The sequence below is a fragment of the Nelumbo lutea genome, chromosome 1 (assembly GCF_056320005.1).
Source record: "Nelumbo lutea isolate HS-2025 chromosome 1, American lotus-T2T, whole genome shotgun sequence".
Classification (NCBI taxonomy): Eukaryota; Viridiplantae; Streptophyta; class Magnoliopsida; order Proteales; family Nelumbonaceae; genus Nelumbo; species Nelumbo lutea.
In genome coordinates, this window is record NC_142684.1 from 77737700 (window position 1) to 77756263 (window position 18564).

The 18564-nt window shown below is 36.0% G+C and overlaps 1 protein-coding gene and 1 long non-coding RNA gene across 2 annotated transcripts; both read right to left on the reverse strand.

Annotated features, from left to right (window-relative positions):
• Nucleotides 1-2761: 2761 nt before the first annotated feature.
• On the reverse strand, nt 2762-3754 carry LOC148875528 (uncharacterized). The gene has a single exon (XM_088964801.1). The coding sequence runs from the start codon at nt 3752-3754 to the stop codon at nt 2762-2764; it is 993 nt and encodes a 330-aa protein (XP_088820927.1).
• A 9744-nt stretch (nt 3755-13498) lies between these two features.
• LOC148875529 (uncharacterized) lies at nt 13499-14143 on the reverse strand. Its single transcript, XR_016105851.1, has 2 exons — nt 13767-14143; nt 13499-13595 (listed from the first exon to the last, which is right to left on the reverse strand). It is a non-coding gene; the product is annotated as an uncharacterized LOC148875529 (long non-coding RNA).
• Between the last annotated feature and the right edge of the window lie 4421 nt (nt 14144-18564).

Below are 18564 nucleotides of genomic sequence, written 5' to 3' on the forward strand. Positions count from 1 at the left end.
ATACGAGTAAGAACACACAGAGTATCTGCGACAAAAGGCCCAGTTGGCCGAGCTTCAGGCTGTCGGGGAGTGGTCGGTCACGCTAAAGAGGGAGGTGACTGAGCTGAAGGCGTAGCTGACCGAGCAAGCTAGTATCGTCTGGGGGCTAAAGCAAGAGATTACCGAACTTAAGGTAGAGCAGGAGAGGCTGAGGCAAGAGACTGCCGAGGAGGAAGTTGACCGATACAAGGCATCGGAAGAGATGAAACTACAAATGAACAAGTAAGTCAAGGCCTCTTTCTAGGCTGGACTTAACGTCTTCTGCTAAAGGGTCCTTCGCCACTACCCAGAGCTAACCAAGGTGTCATAGGGCTAGAGGTCTTATGATCCGGACACCCCCCCAGGTTTTGCCGAGGATGCCAACGAAGGGGCCAGGGACGAGGTTGACGCTGTTGAAGGGGCTGCTAGCTTTGCTACCGAGGATTGAGCGACTGTCTCTTCCAAGTTGTGCTTTTTCTTTGTGTTGGGTTCTTTCCCTTTTTTTGTATTGGCTCAGTATGCCAAGCCTTATACAATGTAGCAAACCACTTTCAGATTTGAATACAAGTTATTTTTGCTAACCATGTATGTGTGTCTCCAGCGTCCTCAACCTTCTACCGATCGAGGTATGGTTGACTGAGATATTTCGGTTCCTGAGCTCTCAGCCATGGGATGCTCAATTCTGGTCTCGAGAGCCTTTGGGGCCCTTCTAGGGCAAGCTGTTTCCCAGCTAGCTCAGCCGTTAAGCCGACAATTGTGCGGAGTTCCACGACTGCCCTCAGGCCTCGGTGGGCGGGGGTGTTTTTTCTCCATGTTTAGGCTCAGTTGTGATCAACTGAGTCGGGTAGCTTAGTCGGCGATATGCTGCTGAGCTGGGTGTTATGGGCTCGGTCATTCTAGGATCGACGGAGTCAACTTGGTCGATAGTGCGGCTTGGCCTGTGCATGTGTAGTGTATGTGGTGAGCATGTATGTGCCCGGAGGTCAGAGATGTAGCTTAAAAGAAAAGAAACTTTTATTGCTTGTAGATCTACTAGTAGTACATCTTGAGATTTCCCGAGTTCCAACTTCTTGGTATCGGTCAGCCTTCGAGGTATTTGAGTCTATAAATACTCGGTCCGAGGACCTTCCTAGTTTGGTCCAAGCTTGCCTCTTCCGGGTGCGAGGACTATGACTTTGCGTAGGACGAAGCTGCCTGTCTTGAATTTTTTGTCTTCTAACTTTGGAGTCGTAATGCTTTGCCATCCTTTGCTGTTGTGCGACCATTCTTACATGTGCTCGGTCCCGGGCTTCTTCTACTAGGTTCAACTCCACATGTAGATATTCGTCATTCTGCCCCTCATTGAATAGCTCGATCTGAATAGTTGGGGAACCTATCTCCATGGGGACTATGTGGCCTCGGCCCCGTAGGTCAAGCTAAAAGGGGTTTCTCCGGTGGCAGTCCACAGAGTCATTCTGTATGCCCAGAGTATGCTCGACAGCTCTTCAACCCCCTTCCCTTGGCTTGACCTAGATGCATTTTTAGTCCATGTAGTAGGGTTTGGTTGGTTACCTCAATCTGCTTGTTACTTTGGGTCGGTGTACTGTAGTGGTCTGATGATTGATCCTTAGGTCGGCACATAGGCCTTTGAACTTCTTGTCGGTGATCTGTGTCCCATTGTCCATGATGAGCCTGCGAGGGATGCCGAAACGACAAACAATACCCTACTAGAAGAAGTTCCGGGCATTATGGGTGGTGATGCATGCCAAGGTTTCGGCTTCTACACACTTTGTGAAAGTCTATTGCTACAAGAAGGAATTTCTTCTATGCAACCGTGGTGGGAAAGGGGCCGAGGATGTTCATTCCCCACTGGGCAAATAGCCGCGAGCTAGTGATTGGCTTCAGGGGGGCTGCAGGCTGGTGATGGAGATTGGAGTGCCGTTGGCAATTGTTGCAGTTTCGATAGGGTAGGCATAGACATTAGATCTATCAGTCAATTGAATCACAACACTAGTTTTATTCAAAGGTCCAAGTTTCAAAGAAGCATATATAGAATATGGCATGACATTAATAGAAGCTCCTAAGTCTAACATGGCCTTCTCAATTCTAGTGTTACCTATCATGCAAGGGATAGTGAACATACCTGGATCTTTGCACTTTGTAGGGAGTTTTCTTTGAATAACTACAGAAACATTCTCCCCTACTCTCACCTTTTCACATCCTTTCAGTTTCTATGTCCTCTTATGTGTACACAATTCTTTCAAGAATTTAGCATAACGAGGTACTTATTTAATAACATCTAGAAGTGGAATGTTTACCTCGCATCTACAAAAAGTTTTATAAAAATCTTTGAACTGCTCATCTTTCCTAGAACCTGCTAAAGAATGGGAAAAAGGAGGTATCGATTTATAATCAGAAAGAGGTGGAAACTTACGCTTAGGTACTTCATCGTCATCAGGAATGATGTCCTTCTCCTCTCCTTGCTTTGACGATGCAGGGCTGCCTTTGCTGGAGTCTCAACCTCCTTACCACTTCTCAAAACGATTGCACTTACATTTTCTTTTGGATTCACAACCGTTTGAGAGGGTAATTTCCCTGAACTTTACGCCTTTAACCGACTAATTATGGTTGCCATCTGGCCCATCTGATTGTCCAAACGTTGGATACTGGCCCTCCTCTCTTACTGAAATTACAAGGTGTTAGTGGCAAGAGATTTAATAATATCCTCTAAAGACGTACCAAAATTATAAGTTTGGGATGACTGTTATCTAGGGGGGTACGACTGATATTGCGGGAAACTTAGGTGGCTCTGTGGATTCCCATAGCTGAGATTGGGATGATCCCTCCATCCCGAATTATACGTGCTCGAATAGGGATCATATTTCCTTTGCGGTTGCCCCAGAAAATCACCTGTTGCATTCACTTGTTCCATGGGCTCCTCTTGAAGAGTTGGGCACATATCAATTAGATGCCCTACTACTGAACATATCCCACAAGCCTTCACTGTTTGCATATTACCTACAGCCATTTGATGAACAAGAGAAGTCAAACTTGCAATTTGTTGTTCAAGGGAAGAGAGATTTACCTCATTAACATGCTTTGATGGAGGGTCAAGCCTAAAGCCGAACTGTTGAGAATTTGCCACCATATTTGCAATCAGGTTTCTTGCAGCCTCGGGAGTTTTATCCACTAAAGCTCCTCCACTAGTAGCATCAATCATGCTCCTATCAGTGGGTTGAAGACCCTCATAGAAATACTGGATAAGTAGCAGCTCACTAATCTGATGATAGCGGCAGCTTGCACATAATTTTTTAAAACGTTCCCAGTATTCATGTAAGGACTCTCCGTTGTACTGCCTTACACTACAAATTTCTTTTCTGATGTTGGCCACCCTTGAAGCTGGGAAATATTTTTCTAAAAATAGCTTCTTCATCTCATTCCATGTGGTAATACTCTCGGAGGGTAGATAATAAAGCCAATCCTTAGCCGAATCCTTCAAAGAAAACAGAAAGACTCTTAATTTAATTTGCTCTTCAATCACCCCCATGGGTTTCATACTTGTGCATACCACATGCAGCTCCTTCAAATGCTTGTGAGGATCCTCACCTGCAAGACCATAAAAAGTGAGTGAGAAATGTATCAGTCCAGATTTTAATTCAAAAGTAGCATTAGCATTTAAAGCAGGAAAAGTTATGCTTAAGGGTTGCTGATTCAAATCAGGTGCGGCAAGCTCTTTCAGAGTTTGATTTCCAGCCATGATTTTCTCTTCTCTCAAATCAGAACTGCTAACAGATAGGGAATCAAGAATTGGATTGTTCTATTCAGAATGACTCAGAGCCTCTCTCCTTAACTTGTGCAAAACTCCCTCTATTTCTGGATCGTACTGCAAATCACCTTGCTTAGAGAATCGAGTTACAAACATAAATCAAGGAAACCTTAATAACCCATGAACGACATACCATAAAAAAATCTAGAATGATGAAAATAAATAAATAAATAAAACAGAAAATATTCTACACTAAAACACAAACAATCACAGTGATCTATATTTTTTTTATTTTTTTTTCAAAAATTTCAAGAAGCAAAACAATGATCACAATAAGCACAAAAACTGATTGGAAAGACTCCCTGGCAACGGTGCCAAAATTTGGCGTGCTGTCGTAGGCACCCAAAAATAAAACCTATACTCCTAAAAATAAATGCAGTAGTGGGAGTAAGGATCGTTCCCACAGAGAGTATCTAACCTAGTTTGTGTGTTGCGTGAACAAAGATGGAGGAGGGGTTGTATGTAATGAAAACCAGAATTAAAAAGAAAGAAAATCAGAATTGAAATGAACGAAATTAAAATGGGAAACAAGGCAATTCAGAGTGCTGAAATTAATCAAAAGAACGAATCTTGGTCTAAGTCAACATCCACCATCATAATTTCACTACTGCTCATCGATGCAAAGATAAATCAATTCAGACTTTGAATATTCATCGTAGGAATTATTTTCCTACATCTCCCTAATCTAGTTAATCAGAAAACAAGCAATCCTCTTAACCCTTACTACTAAACAAGCGTTAAATATTTAATCCAGCAGTAGCCTTAAGCATTAGAGATCGATGAAGCTAAACAACACAAGCACAAGCGGTTGCATTTAATTCAGGTTAGTGTTCTTCCTAAGTCTAACAATTTCTGACGCAGCAAATCATTAAACCCTAGTTGCTTCGTAGATTAGAGAGATCAAACAATTATGGATCTGATATCTAATCTAGCAGTAGATTGTACGAATAATAAACTAGTAGGCCTCCTAGCAATCAGATGAAACAATCATGAACAAGAGCATAGAAGAACATTCGATACTCAAAGCATGATTCAAACAATAAAAATCAAATTAGATCTCACAGTTTGGTGGATTTTGAGGCTTCTGTTTCCTTCGACCAAGTATCAGCATTAGCCATGCATGGTCATGGTGAAAACTCAAGAAAAATTAGAGAAGAGAGGTGTGGCAGCCTAAGTCTAATTGCTTTCTTGATTTTCTTTCTCTTTACTTCCCCCAAAAGAAGCCTAAAAAATCACCTAAAATTTCTCTAGATAACAGTCTCCAAGTCTGACTTGTCAAGAAAAAAAATTCAAAAATAGGATAAAACAAAGTTCTAATGTAAGTGGGAGAGTTGTGATTTTGTATATGAAAATTTGCAAGCGAAGGAATGTTTCCAGCATGTGAGCAGTGCAGTTATAGATAATGAGGGCCCGATTTTGACCTCAATGATATACGTATCTATCAAAACTCAAAACAGGAAAGTTGTACAATTTTTCCTTATCTTTCCAAGGCATCTTTAATAATCTCTATTAGAGTCCGGACGAGAGAATTATGCCCAAATTACCATGCGATGCCGAAACTGTCCAGAATTACCCGATTAGCCTTGTTTTTCACTTAACGCCTCCTTCCGTGCCCTAAACCGAAATATAAGAATAATGAGTCCATTTAAACACTAAATAAATATAAAAGACTAAATATTAAGGGATAAAAATATGATAATTTGCATTCTCATCACAGTACAGGCCGTAGTCGGTGATAAAAGTTGTTCGCTCCTGGTCATCTAGGTGCATTTGGATTTGGTTGTACCTGAGAATGCATCCATGAAGCTCAGTAGCTCATGCCCCACCGTTGCGTCAACGAGTTGGTCAATCCTCGGCAGGGGGTGGTTGTCTTTGGGGCAGGTCTTATTTAGGTCGATGAAGTTGATGCAGATCCTCCACTTTCCGTAGGCATTCTTCACCATTACTATGTTGACCAACAAGTCGGGGTACTTGACTTCCCGAATAAAACTGGTGTCGAGTAGCTTTTGTACTTCATCGGCAATCACTTGCCACCACTCTATGGCGGAGCTCCTCTTTTATGCTTCACTAATCGATAGTGTGGGTCAACGTTCAACCTATGTGTGATAACTTCAAGGTCGATCCTGGGAATGTCTACTACCGACCAAGTGAATACGTCATAGTTGTTCTTTAGTAGTTGCACAAGTTCTCCTCGGAGGTGGTCGTCTAGTAGGGAGCCGACTTGAACTGTCTTTTCTGGGATCTTCATCAGAGAGGGGGACCAGGATGAGGTCTTCCACGGATTGGCCATGTTGTGCCTTTACCTCATCGCGTAAGTCATAGGCCTCCGCCATTAGTGTCTTGGCGGTTGGACGTGGCCCTTGGCAGGAGAGTTGATAGCAATGTCGCATTATTCTCTGGTCTCCATGTGCCACTCCTATGCCGTACTTAGTTGGAAATTTCATGGCGATGTGATATGTTGAGACTACAGCCTGTAGGGCGTTGAGGGTCGGCCTGTTGAGGATCACGTTGTAAGAGGAGGGGCAACGCACCACGATGAAGCCTACCATGGTCATCGCATTGATGTTGTCGTCTCCGATCAAGAGGGGAAGAGTTATTCTCCTAGTGGGCAGGAGGGGCTCTCCCAAGAATCCCACCAAGGGAGTGTTGACCAGCGTGAGCCGCTCTCTATCGATGTCGAGCTTTTCAAATGCATCTTCAAACAGTACATCGGCAGAGCTCCCTGTATTGACTAGGATCCGCCACAACTCGAAATTAGCCACCTCGGCTGTGATGACCAAGGCATCATTGTGCGGTGTCTGGACCCCTCAGAGGTCACCGCCGGTGAAGGTGATAAATAGGCTATGCTTCTTCCTATGACCCCGGTCATTGATCTCGCACAACCAAGCATATTTCTTCTAACCCGAGCTGCTCTTCCTCTGGCGACGGTTCCTCCTTATATGATGTGGATAACGCCAACTGGGGGGCCTCGGGGCAGCGATTGTCAATCTTCATCTGTTCTCCACTCTTCTTGGGTTGGCTTCTCACTTCTATCAATGAAGCAATTGGGTATTACAAGGTGTTTTGCCACTTGAAGTTGGTGGATCCATACTATCGTAGAGTTTGTCAAACTTGTTTTTCCATAGAGTTTGTCAGATCCAAGGAACTTTAAGAGATGCATTAGAAAGCACAGATTGGTTTATAAGCGTGATGGCTAAACCCATGCAAAAAAAAGTTTGACAAATATTGGGCAGAGTATAGTACTATTTTGGCCATTGTTGTAGTTTTGGATCCTCGATACAAGTTAAAGATTGTGGAATATGCATTTATAAGGTTATATGATGAGGATGAGAAAGATAAAAGTGTTCATGTTCGAGACACATTGTATGAATTATTCAAAGAATACATGAATCACTATTCATCCATTAATCTAAGTGCTTCAACAATTCCATCTGAGGGTAGTAGCATAACATGTTACAATGAATATGGCTTTATGAAGGTGAAAGTTATTTTATATTTTTGTCTTGATAAATAATAAGTCATATGCAAAATGATGATTATATATTGGTTTACATTTTTAAGTATATGTCTCTTTGTTGATGTAGGATTATGATGCTTACGAAAGTCATGCCTTTTGTACAAATGAAAGGAAGTCACAACTTGACTTGTATTTGGAAGAGCCATATGTTGAGAGACAAACTGAACTAAATGTCATAGCATATTCGAAGTCATGTGAAAAACGATTTTCCGAGTTATCTCTAATGGCTCATGATTTTTTGAGCATTCCAATTTCGATTGTGGCTTTTGAAGTAGCATTTAGTGGAGGGAGAAGATTATTAAATCAAGTACCATAACTCTCTTGCCCCAAAAATGGTTGAGGCATTGATATGCACTCGGGATTGGTTATTTGGATCTAAAGGTAAATATTACACATTACATTTTCTTCCTCTATTTCATTTTTTTTGACTTTTTCCTTTGTAAATGTAGATAAAGCAGAAAAGGATGATGTAAACATTGATTTAGAGGTTGATATCTCCAATTTTGAAAGCATATCCCTTCAATCTGACTAGAAAGGTAGTATCATTTATATATTTATCAATTTATCATTATAGTTTGATTATTTGCATGCCATTTATATTTATTTTAACTAACAACTATTTGACAATTGTGGTTTTTTGTAGCATCCCCCTAATACGGCGACAACAAAGAGAGTGATAATTGATAGAACTCCTTGTCAAACCAATCATTTTGCACTCCTTAGAAGAGCTCCTTGGTGAGCTATCTCTTCCATTTAATTCTAACTAAACAGAAAATTTTAATATCTTATATGGTTTTTCTTTCAAACATTAATTATCTCTTTGTTTACTTAGTTATCAATTATGATGTATCCATTTATACCGTGCTAAATTTTCTGTTATTTGTCTGCATAATGTTTTCAATTTTTGGTATTCTTTGCTATTTTTTTGCAATTCTGCAATTTTTTGTTATTTTCTGCTATTTCTGGTATTTTCTGCTATTTATCTGCAATTTCCTGATATTTTCTGCATTTTATGTAATTTTCTGATATTTTCTACATTTTCTGCTATCTCTGAAAATTTGTGCGTTTCTGCTATTTTTCTGCAATTTTTTCTATTTCCTGGTATTTTTTGGCATTTTCTGCAAGTTTTGCTCTTTTCAGGTTTTTTTTTGTAATTTTCTGCTACTTCTGAAATTTTCTTCATTTTTTGCTATTTTCTGCAACTTCCTAGTATTTTCTGGTACTTTTCTGCATTTTTTTTGCAATTTTCTGGTATTTATCTGCAAATTTCTACAAATTTCTGATATTTTCTGCATTTCCTGCAATTTTCTGTTATTTCCTGATATTTTCTATAATTTCTGCTACTTTCCTGCATTTCCTACAATTTTCTGCAATTTTTGTGAAGTTTCTGCACTTTTATGCTTTGTTTTGCTATTTTCTGAAATTTTTGCTATTCTGGTATTTTCTGCAATTTTTGTGAATTTTCTGCTATTTTTGCAATTTCTACTATTTTATTTTTCAATTTTCTACTATTTTCTGCAATTTCTAGTTTTTTTTGAAAATTTCTGCTACTTTTTTTTGCATTTTCTGCTACTTTTGGTATTTTCTGCATTTTCTTGTTTTTTTTTTGCAATTTTCTGCATTTTTGTGACCTTTTTGCAATTTTTTTGGTTAATTTCTGCATTTTCTGGTATTTTTTATTATTTTGGATATACAGGTCAACCCAAGTCGTTTATAACACACGGCAATTTTGGGAGAGTTGTTTCTCTCAAAAAGTTATTTTTTTGGGTATATGGCCTAACACGACCCATTTCTACCATGTGGCATCACTAAGAGGTGTTTCATCAAAAATGTTATTTTCGGGTACATGGGTCAATCCAACTTGTGTATACCACTTGACAGTCTAGGGAGAGTTGATTCTTTCAAAATTTGTTGTTTAGGGTAAATGGGTCAGGTTGACCCATTTATGTATTTATGTATTTATATACGATGGTAGGTGGGTTAGCATGGGTGAAGGTGGATAAGGGTCATATGAATGGGTCGAGTGGGTCAATATGGATGGGTCAAGGGTACATGGGTCAATCCAACTTGTGTATACCACTTAACAGTCTAGGGAGAGTTGATTCTTTCAAAATTTGTTGTTTAGGGTTGACCCATTTACGTATTTATGTATTTATATACGATGGTAGGTGGGTTAGCATGGGTGAAGGTGGATAAGGGTCATATGAATGGGTCAAGTGGGTCAATATGGGTGGGTCAGGGTTAGGGTGGATTATGACCCTTTAACAAGCATTGATGATGGATCATGATGGATTGGTGACTTGGAGGGTCAAGATGGGTGGGTTGGTATTCAACCCTTATCCAACCCAACCCAACCCACCTATTTGCCAGCCCTAGCTCTCATGATTTTCTCATTATTAATTTACCCATATTCTAACCTTTTATAAGCTTTTTGAAAGAGAAATGTATAATCTGAATTTAAGTGTATATTGGAATTTATTTACCTTGCAATTCTGATATTTCTTGCTTTGTTTTTACCCTCTATATTTGCAAGGCAAATGGCCTTTTGATTGAGAGATGAAATATATTGGATTGTTTTGTTCGCCCCCAAGTAGTTATTTGTTCTAAAGCTATGGGTCTGAATTCTGATAATGCAATATATAATGTCTGTAGCATTTAATCTGCTAGTTAATTTCATTTTGAGGAAAAGTTGTAATTCAAATTTTCTCAGTATGATTAGTTAATGTACTATTTACTTAAAGGCAAAAAATATTGAAGTTGATTAATAACAATGCTATTGAATTGGATATAGGGAAAACTGAGAGAAATCAAGACACCTTTGTTTCTCATATCGCCTTGATCACACTATGGTTTAGTTACGGACAGAAAATCGTAGCCTATGTTCGTATTGTTTTAGCCTACGGTTATGGTTCAACTAATTCATGGTTATAACCTTTCTATAGCTATGGTATCTGTCCGTAGCTAAAGGGCGAACACATATCATATGAACCTTTAGTCATGGGTTGAACCGTAGCTAAAAGATGCATATAGCTAAAAGATGCATATAGTTATATATCCAAATCTATAACCACGGATTTTTACAAAATCATAACTATTATTCTTCTATTTATAGCTAAGGTTTACTACCAATAAATGTACTAACCTATAACCACAGTTTTTTTGCTAAAACCAAAATTAAATACTTTAACATATAGTTATGTTTTTTTTACAAACCGTGGCTAAAAGATGCAATATATGTCTTGAATTTTTTGGAAAACCATAGCTAATTGTTTCAATTTGTGGAAAAACTGTGTTTATATTCCAAATAAAATAGTAAAATAATGACAATTAGGAATGCCACCTTAAAGCAACACTTATTTTATTCATGTCACATGAAAATTATATAATAACTTTTAGTAAAATAGAGTAATTTTAAATATAAAAGAATTATCCATTGTCTTCAACTATGCTTTAAGAGTCACCTATTGCATTTGTAACCTACAATGAAAAACAAAAAAAAAAATAGAACAATGATTACTTTGATGATCTAATTAAATATGCAATATACAATGAAAAATGTGAGAAAGATAGATAACAAATCCACTAGTACTTTGTTTAATAAATGATAAATTTTAAAATTCTAATCAACATGTAAAAAATTACTTACAAGTGCCAATTTGTCTTATTACGTATAATAAACCATAATAAAAATGAAAAATATTGATCTCAATTATTTCATCCATGTATTTTGTTACTCCTTATACATGCATTCAACTTGAAAAGCAAAATAAAATAAAAATTAATATTTTTGCATTAATATATAAATATAAATATATATATATATAAATATATGAAAGTTCCAAATATAAATTAAAAAATTACATAAATCATTGGTCATACAATACCGATTAGCTTGTTAATAAGCCATTCTACTAGGTAGTCAAAGATGACAAGTTTTCCATTGAGAAAAGCATTTGACCACTCAAATTGTTATTAAAGAGTTCACTACAACAGAAGAAATTATTAGTATACTAACAACTAAAAACCTACATTCCAATCATGGAAAGGAAATAGCACTTAAACTCAATAGGAAACCCTTATATGTTTGTAAATAGAGTAAGACATTGAAATGCATTTGGTATTTGTCCAATTAAAAGCAACCTAAGAGAAGACATTAAATTTATAATAAAATGATAAAATGTAACAGGACCAACATGTGTACCTCAAGATAAATATGTGTAAGTGTAACAACACCTACAACTTTACCAATCAAGTCCTTTTTAACCATTAAAAACTTAAATTCTCACTATAACAAAGGAAAAATTAATATCTCAAATACCAAGTACTATTAGAACATATTCTTAGAACGAACTTTTAGGTTTTCTAATGCAATTCAACAGGAAGACGTCTTTCAAATAGGGACTATCCTAGATATCTAATCTTATAAATATGTACAAATTAATATAACTCACAAAAATTCCCAGTAGCTTTATTAATTTTTATTAATTATTGTTAGTTGAAATTCGTGTTAGATTATTTTTATTTTTACAATCTTTAGGTGAAACTTAAATTAGTACAAATAAATTATAAGAAAAAACATTTGGAATTTCTCAATAAAAAAATCTAAAGAGTAGTAAATGAGAAATCTCGAAAATAAAAGTAGCAAAAGACAAAACCCATGTGAAAGAAAAAATTTAAAGTCCATAAAAGAGACCCCATTTATAGTGCTAGAAAAGAAAATCACATCTCATTTCTTCATTAATTCAATTAACAATTTAATAGTGTTGAGAGAAGGAAATTCATGAAGATAGATAGCTTACATCATAGTGGTTTAAGTCTTTATATGGTAGCTACTAAGAAATGGTTGTCATTTACTATACACTTTGTCCCTTCTTGTCCTTACCTAATCCTTGGGGCAAACCTCAAAGCTTTGTTTGATGAAGCAAAACTAATCTCCATTTCATGCTCATGACATCCACCGAAAGACATAATTGGAATTTTGGATGGTATGACAAGGTTTCAACAGCATGACCATGTTGGAGATTTTTCATATGTACCCAAATAACAATCACTATAATAACATTAAATTGTATAATCTTTTCCTTTCTAATTTCTAGTTAGATTGTTGCCAAATGCCAAAAAGATATGTGAAAAAACAAAACAGAGTCAAAGAAGTCTCCTTCAATTTCAAACACAATAGAGACTGTATAACCTTTTTGGGATTGGGTATGCAGTCCAAGCCCGTCCTCATTGTATCAAAGCTCAATCCCCTCAACTCCAAACTATCTACAATACTAGTCTCTGACCACTCATGCCTAGGTTTCTCATCTCCAAACTCTAATTTCTTCAACTTCACCTTTAAATCTAATATCTTCGTTGAAGGAAATGCCATTAGCCATGGTCATCGGAGGTAGTTCCATTAGGAAATTGGAGACCGACTTTTAGTTGGCAACATAGCAAACGACAACTCCTGCTTCCTCCATACTCAAATGGGCAAGAGTTTTTTTTTTGATAAAGAGGATGTAAAAAGTGTAGCGGGAAAAGCATAGGTCACCATCACTTCTACACTATTACGGTTAAAACATGGTGTCAAGATGTGGTTGAGATAATCTTACAATTACATGGTAAACATCAGAAGGGTTTGGGTGGATTTCATCACCATTCAACATTTTTCTTACCCCAAAGAATGCTATTGGTCCATGGCTTACTTAGCACCGCAAGTAGTGCCCATTTACAATGAATGGGTTTAGATTTTTTGAATCTCTCAACATTATCATGGATTTCATTAAATCAAAGAGGATTAAATCCATTATAATTGTAACATATAGCATGCAAAACAAAATTACTAATTGATTTAAATCCATAATCTCAACCCGAAAAGAGGAAAATAAAATAAAAAAGCTAAAAAGAGAAGAAAAAGAATAACATAAATAGGACCTCAATACAAAATAATCATGTTTAGTAACTTCATCCCTAAAAGTTAGCTTGGTGCGCGAAGCCATTGAGATGGGGTGGGGAAGTTTAACTGGGCATCCAGTAAACATTGTGGAACAGCATGGAGGCATTGGATTAGGCACCTGGGAGACTTGAACTGCCCTTAGCAGTGGGTTTCTTGGTACCTAACAATAACACTTAAAATGAAATCTTGTAACACAAATGAAATTAGAGATGCAACCATCAAAAGGAGAAAGAGAGACTTGTATCTTGTAAAATGATTTCAATGAGGTAGATTACATGCAACAGAACCAGCCCGTCCAGGCAAAAAGTTAACAAAACCTAAAAAGAAGAAAAAAAAGTCATCGGTGGATCTTCCAAGTGTAGACTACATGCAACAAAAACAATCCATCCAGGAAAAAAAGTTAATAAAACTCAAGTGTTGGTTTCTAGCAGTAAACCGGCCAAAGTTGCAATATTTTGATTTATGTGGGAGAGGATGAGAAAACTAACCTGCTCAAAACAACGACAATCTCGTCCTTGACAACTTTAGCACAAAGACCATAGATCCATTGACCTTGACACCTCTCCCATAGCCTTACAAATCGCAACTAAACGCTGACTCCTTGAATCCTTAAAGCGTATAGAGACGCAAAGACACAAAGGATTCTAGGCTTTTGATCAAAACAAAGAAATGGGAACATTAGGGTTTCGCTCAACATAGATAGAACATGAGAGTGATGGGGAAGTGAGCCAGCAATAGAGAGGCATGGGCAAGGGGAGAGAGATCTCTCTCGTTCTGTTCTTTCACCAAGTAGATAGAACATGAGAGTGATGGGGAAGTGAGCCAGCAATAGAGAGGCATGGGCAAGGGGAGAGAGATCTCTCTCGTTCTGTTCTTTCACCAAGAGACTTGGTGGGAGGGCGGGAGACGTTTTGGAAGTGCAAGTGTCTCCCGCTTCTCATTTGATTTGACTACAATTATGTGAAATAAAAAAAAAATAAGAAAGTTAAAAAAAAAAGAAAATTAGATAAGGGTGTTTCCCACAAGGCGAAGGAGAGACGTGCTGACATGGCATGTCCACTTTTAATATATATATATATAGATAAAATAAAATAAAATAAAATATTAACCAATTTTGTCTATATTAAACTATCAATATATATATATATATATAACCAATTTTAATATATATAGATAAAATAAAATAAAATATTAACCAATAAATATTTATTAATAATAAAATATTCATTAATATCAATTAATTAAGTAATTATTTGATTAGATAATTAAATAATAAAATATGCAATAATATAAAACATTATTGATTAAAACAATGTTTAATATTTAATTAATTAATCTTTAAATAACTAATTATTAAAAAGAATCAATAAACTAATTAATTAATGGAATATTAATAATAATAAATGAAATAAAATATAAAATAATACAAAAAGATTGATTCTTTAACGTAAGTTAAGTTGGGTCGGGTTTGGGTTTTGGTTGACAAGCCCTACAAGATCATGATTACGGGGTGCAAGTTGGGCTGGGTTAGGTCAAGTTAAGTAGAGGTGTAAATTAGGCTGTGCCGAGCTTGTGGTTTCAGGTCAGCGGCCCAGGTCGGGCCGACATGGCCCACATTGTCATGCCATGCCACCTGTGGCCCATAGGCTGGCATGGTATATATATATATATATATATATAATATTTATGTGTTTTATAAATATATATATATAATATATAATATATTATATAAATTACAATTATATAATAATATATAATATATAATATATTAATAAAATAAACAATTTTTTTCAATTTTATTATACTATTTTATTTAATTATTGTATATGTAAGCAATTGTATACATCAATGTAAAAATTATACTATTTTGTGGCCTTAATGTGGGCCCAGGCCTCATAATTATATTCTACTATAATATATATTTTTTATTATATTTTTAAAATTTCAATGTAAAAATTATGATTTCAGGCAAGATTTGAAATTTCAAAACGTATTAGGTTGTATCGGCCGATACATGTCGTATTGGGGGCTTCTCAATATGCCCAATAGGGTGTAATTCGGGGTGGTTTAACCCTGTATTTAGGAGAAATAAGCCTCAATACATGGGGCATATCGGCCTTATCGATATTTTGAACATTGATTTGGGGCCAAAAAAGGTGTTTTTATAAAAAAAACAGCGAGGTAAGGTGACTTTAGCACTTTAAAACACGTAGATAGAAAAAAGTTACCCAACATAAAAAAAAAGGATCATCCAATAGGACAACCGAGTAGAAAGTTAAAGTTATGGCCTCTAGAAATTTACATATAATATAAATTAAAAATGGTAAACAAAATTGGGTTTTTAACATAATAGGACCGGTTCATTGGTTCCCATGTTGGACTAGGCAGGTGAACCATTTTGTCCAATTATTTGGAGAAAACAGATTTAGGGGTATGACCGAACTAGCCAACAGTCAACAAGTTTTGACTTGTTCTTGTATTCAGAACCATACTTATATGACTTAAGTTTGGTTGTGCTGAAATTAACATGAATTGCTAAAAAGTTAAGAAAAAAACTAAAAAAAATTTTGCAATGGATTAGATTGGGCATTATAATTCTATGACTACCCTTGATATGGTCATCTCCATAACATGACCATATTAATTATTAATTAATTAAGTATTAATTTATTATATCAATACTTTATTGTTAAGTAATTAATTATTAAGTATTTATTATTTATTTTATAACTATTAATTTATTAATAATTTATTTATGAAATTATTAATAATTTAGTTTAATTATCATTAACTAATTAATGATAAATTATATTTTCTCATTAATAACTAACTAATAATTAATTAATTAGCAATGATGAGTCATATATAATTTATTATTAAATAATTATTTGATATTCATTAATCATTTATTTTAATAATTAAACTAATTTTTGATGATTATTTTTTAATTAATTACAATAATTGAAATATTTATTTCTATTTTATAAATTATTATCTTTTTATTTATGTATTTACGGAACTTTTAGTAATTTATGTGCTATTTTAGTTATTATTATAACCCATTCATAATTATTGTTTTCATTAGTAATGAATAAATAATAATTTCTTAATTATTAATTATTAGTCATATGTATTTATTTTAATAATTTCTCAACCATTTATAGTAATTAATAAATACTTAATATCTTTAATCAATAATATATAATTGTTATATATTAGTTTTTCATACATTACATTTTTTAACCATTACAATAAATATTTACTAGTTTACTAATTTTTATCAATTTATTCATTACTTAATATTTAATTAATTTATAATATATTTCTTATTTTTAAATATTTTATTCTATTTTATAATCAGTTTATTAAATAGTTTCCAAATATATTTTGTTCCTCAAGGGTATGATTGTTCAACATTAATGGTATCATATTTATATGTACTCATAACTAAAATTAGTGGCTATAGCTATAAATAGCTTTTAGCCACAAACAACTGTTATTTTGGCATGAATAAGATTGTTGTAGTTAAAGATCAACTTCATAATTATAACTACGGATAACTAAAATTCGTGGCTATAGCTATAAATAGCTTTTAGCCACAAAAAATGTGGTATTTAGCCACGAACAAAAAACAGTAGTAATAGGTCAGCTTAACTTATAGCTACAAATGCCTAAAAACTAGGAGTGACAATTTTCCCCATCCCTGACAGGTACTTGGGCTCCTTGACCCGATAGGGTCGGGGATGGGGTTACCCCTAAATCCCTGATAGGGGACGGGGAATGCAATGCCCGCCTCGACCCATCCCCGATTAATATATATATTATATAAATATAATAATTATTATTCATTTTTTTAAAAGATTAAAAACTTAAAAAATAGTAAATTACTAAAACCCTCGATAGTAAAGCACAAAACACTCTGATAGAGAGAAGAGAGAACTCTGTCCCTGAACCTTCGTCTTTGTCGCCAATCGTCGATTCGTCGATTGTTGTCTCGTCGTTGTCACCACTCTCCTATCGGACATCGGACAAAGGACTGAGATACTCAAGTGATAGAGAAGAGCTACTCAAAGAAGAGTCGGTGTTGCCACTCGCCGACTGTCGTTGCTTCAACCTTTGTCTATCATCGCTGAGTCACCGATCGTCGTCACCGTCGCCCATCGGACTCTCTCTCATCGCTGACCTCAACTCTCGCAATGGTCCTCTCTCTCTCTCTCTCTCTCTCTCTCTCTCTCTCTCTCTCTCTCTCTCTCTCTCTCTCTCTCTCTCTCTCTCTCTCTCAATCTCTTTGTCTCAGACTCTTAGTGTGCATACATATCTTGTTGGGGATTTAGGTCTCCGATGGGGAATTCATCCCCGTTAGGATTGGGGATGGAGGAGGGACTCCTTTCCCCATCGGGGATTGGGGACAGGGATGGGGGGCGATTTGGGGGTTGGGATCGTGGATGGGGAATGTAATCCCCACCCCAAACCCACCCTGTAGCCATTCCTACTAAAAACTGTGGTTATAGGTAGCTATTAGCTACGGACAAACTGCTTTTAGCTACGAACAGAATGACTGTATCCATACGAGTAGAGTTTAGTTCAACCCATGTCTCTTTGATCTGCCCCTAGCCTTTCTAATCCCTAAACTTATAATTAATCTCTTCCACTTATTGGTATTGTATGTGGTATCATGGGGAGTTTATCATGAAAATGCAGAATTCAGAAGTAGACATTTAGAGCCTGTCCTATTAGCATTCGTGGAGGAGAGAAGACCGGTGAAGTTGGCTGAACTGGGAGAGGAAAATCAACTTTGATCCAAGCACAAGATCGACATTTGCAAGCTAGGTCTTCATGATCTATACTTATTTGAATAGATGTTTCTTTTTTCGTGGATGCTTATTTGAATAAATTTTCTTTTTTTCTTTTCTATTTTTTATTGCAATGATACTTGGAACACTTTAGATTTCAGCAGGTGTCAACTGAAATTCTTATTTAAAAAAAATTAAAAACCTAAGCCGGCAGTCAAGCAAACAGCTACCTTCGGTAAAGCGTTACACTTAAACCGGTGGTTTATATAACACCTATGGCGGTCCAAACCGCAACCTTTGACGAAATAAAACATTAATGGCGGCGGTTTAATTAGCTAGATGAAAATTTAGTCTGAAGGGAGGTTAAAACTGTCGGATTTGATTACAAAATTTAGCTAAGGTGAAAGTTTATGGAAGTGACAAATTAATAAGCCAACAGTCAAGGGCGCCGGCTCAATAACTAAACTGGTGGTCAAGGCCACTTGTCCTAGTG

Bases quoted from the DNA above. Each gene is read 5' to 3' on its own strand.
- LOC148875528 (XM_088964801.1), bottom strand. From the start codon at position 3,754: ATGGCTGGAAATCAAACTCTGAAAGAGCTTGCCGCACCTGATTTGAAT.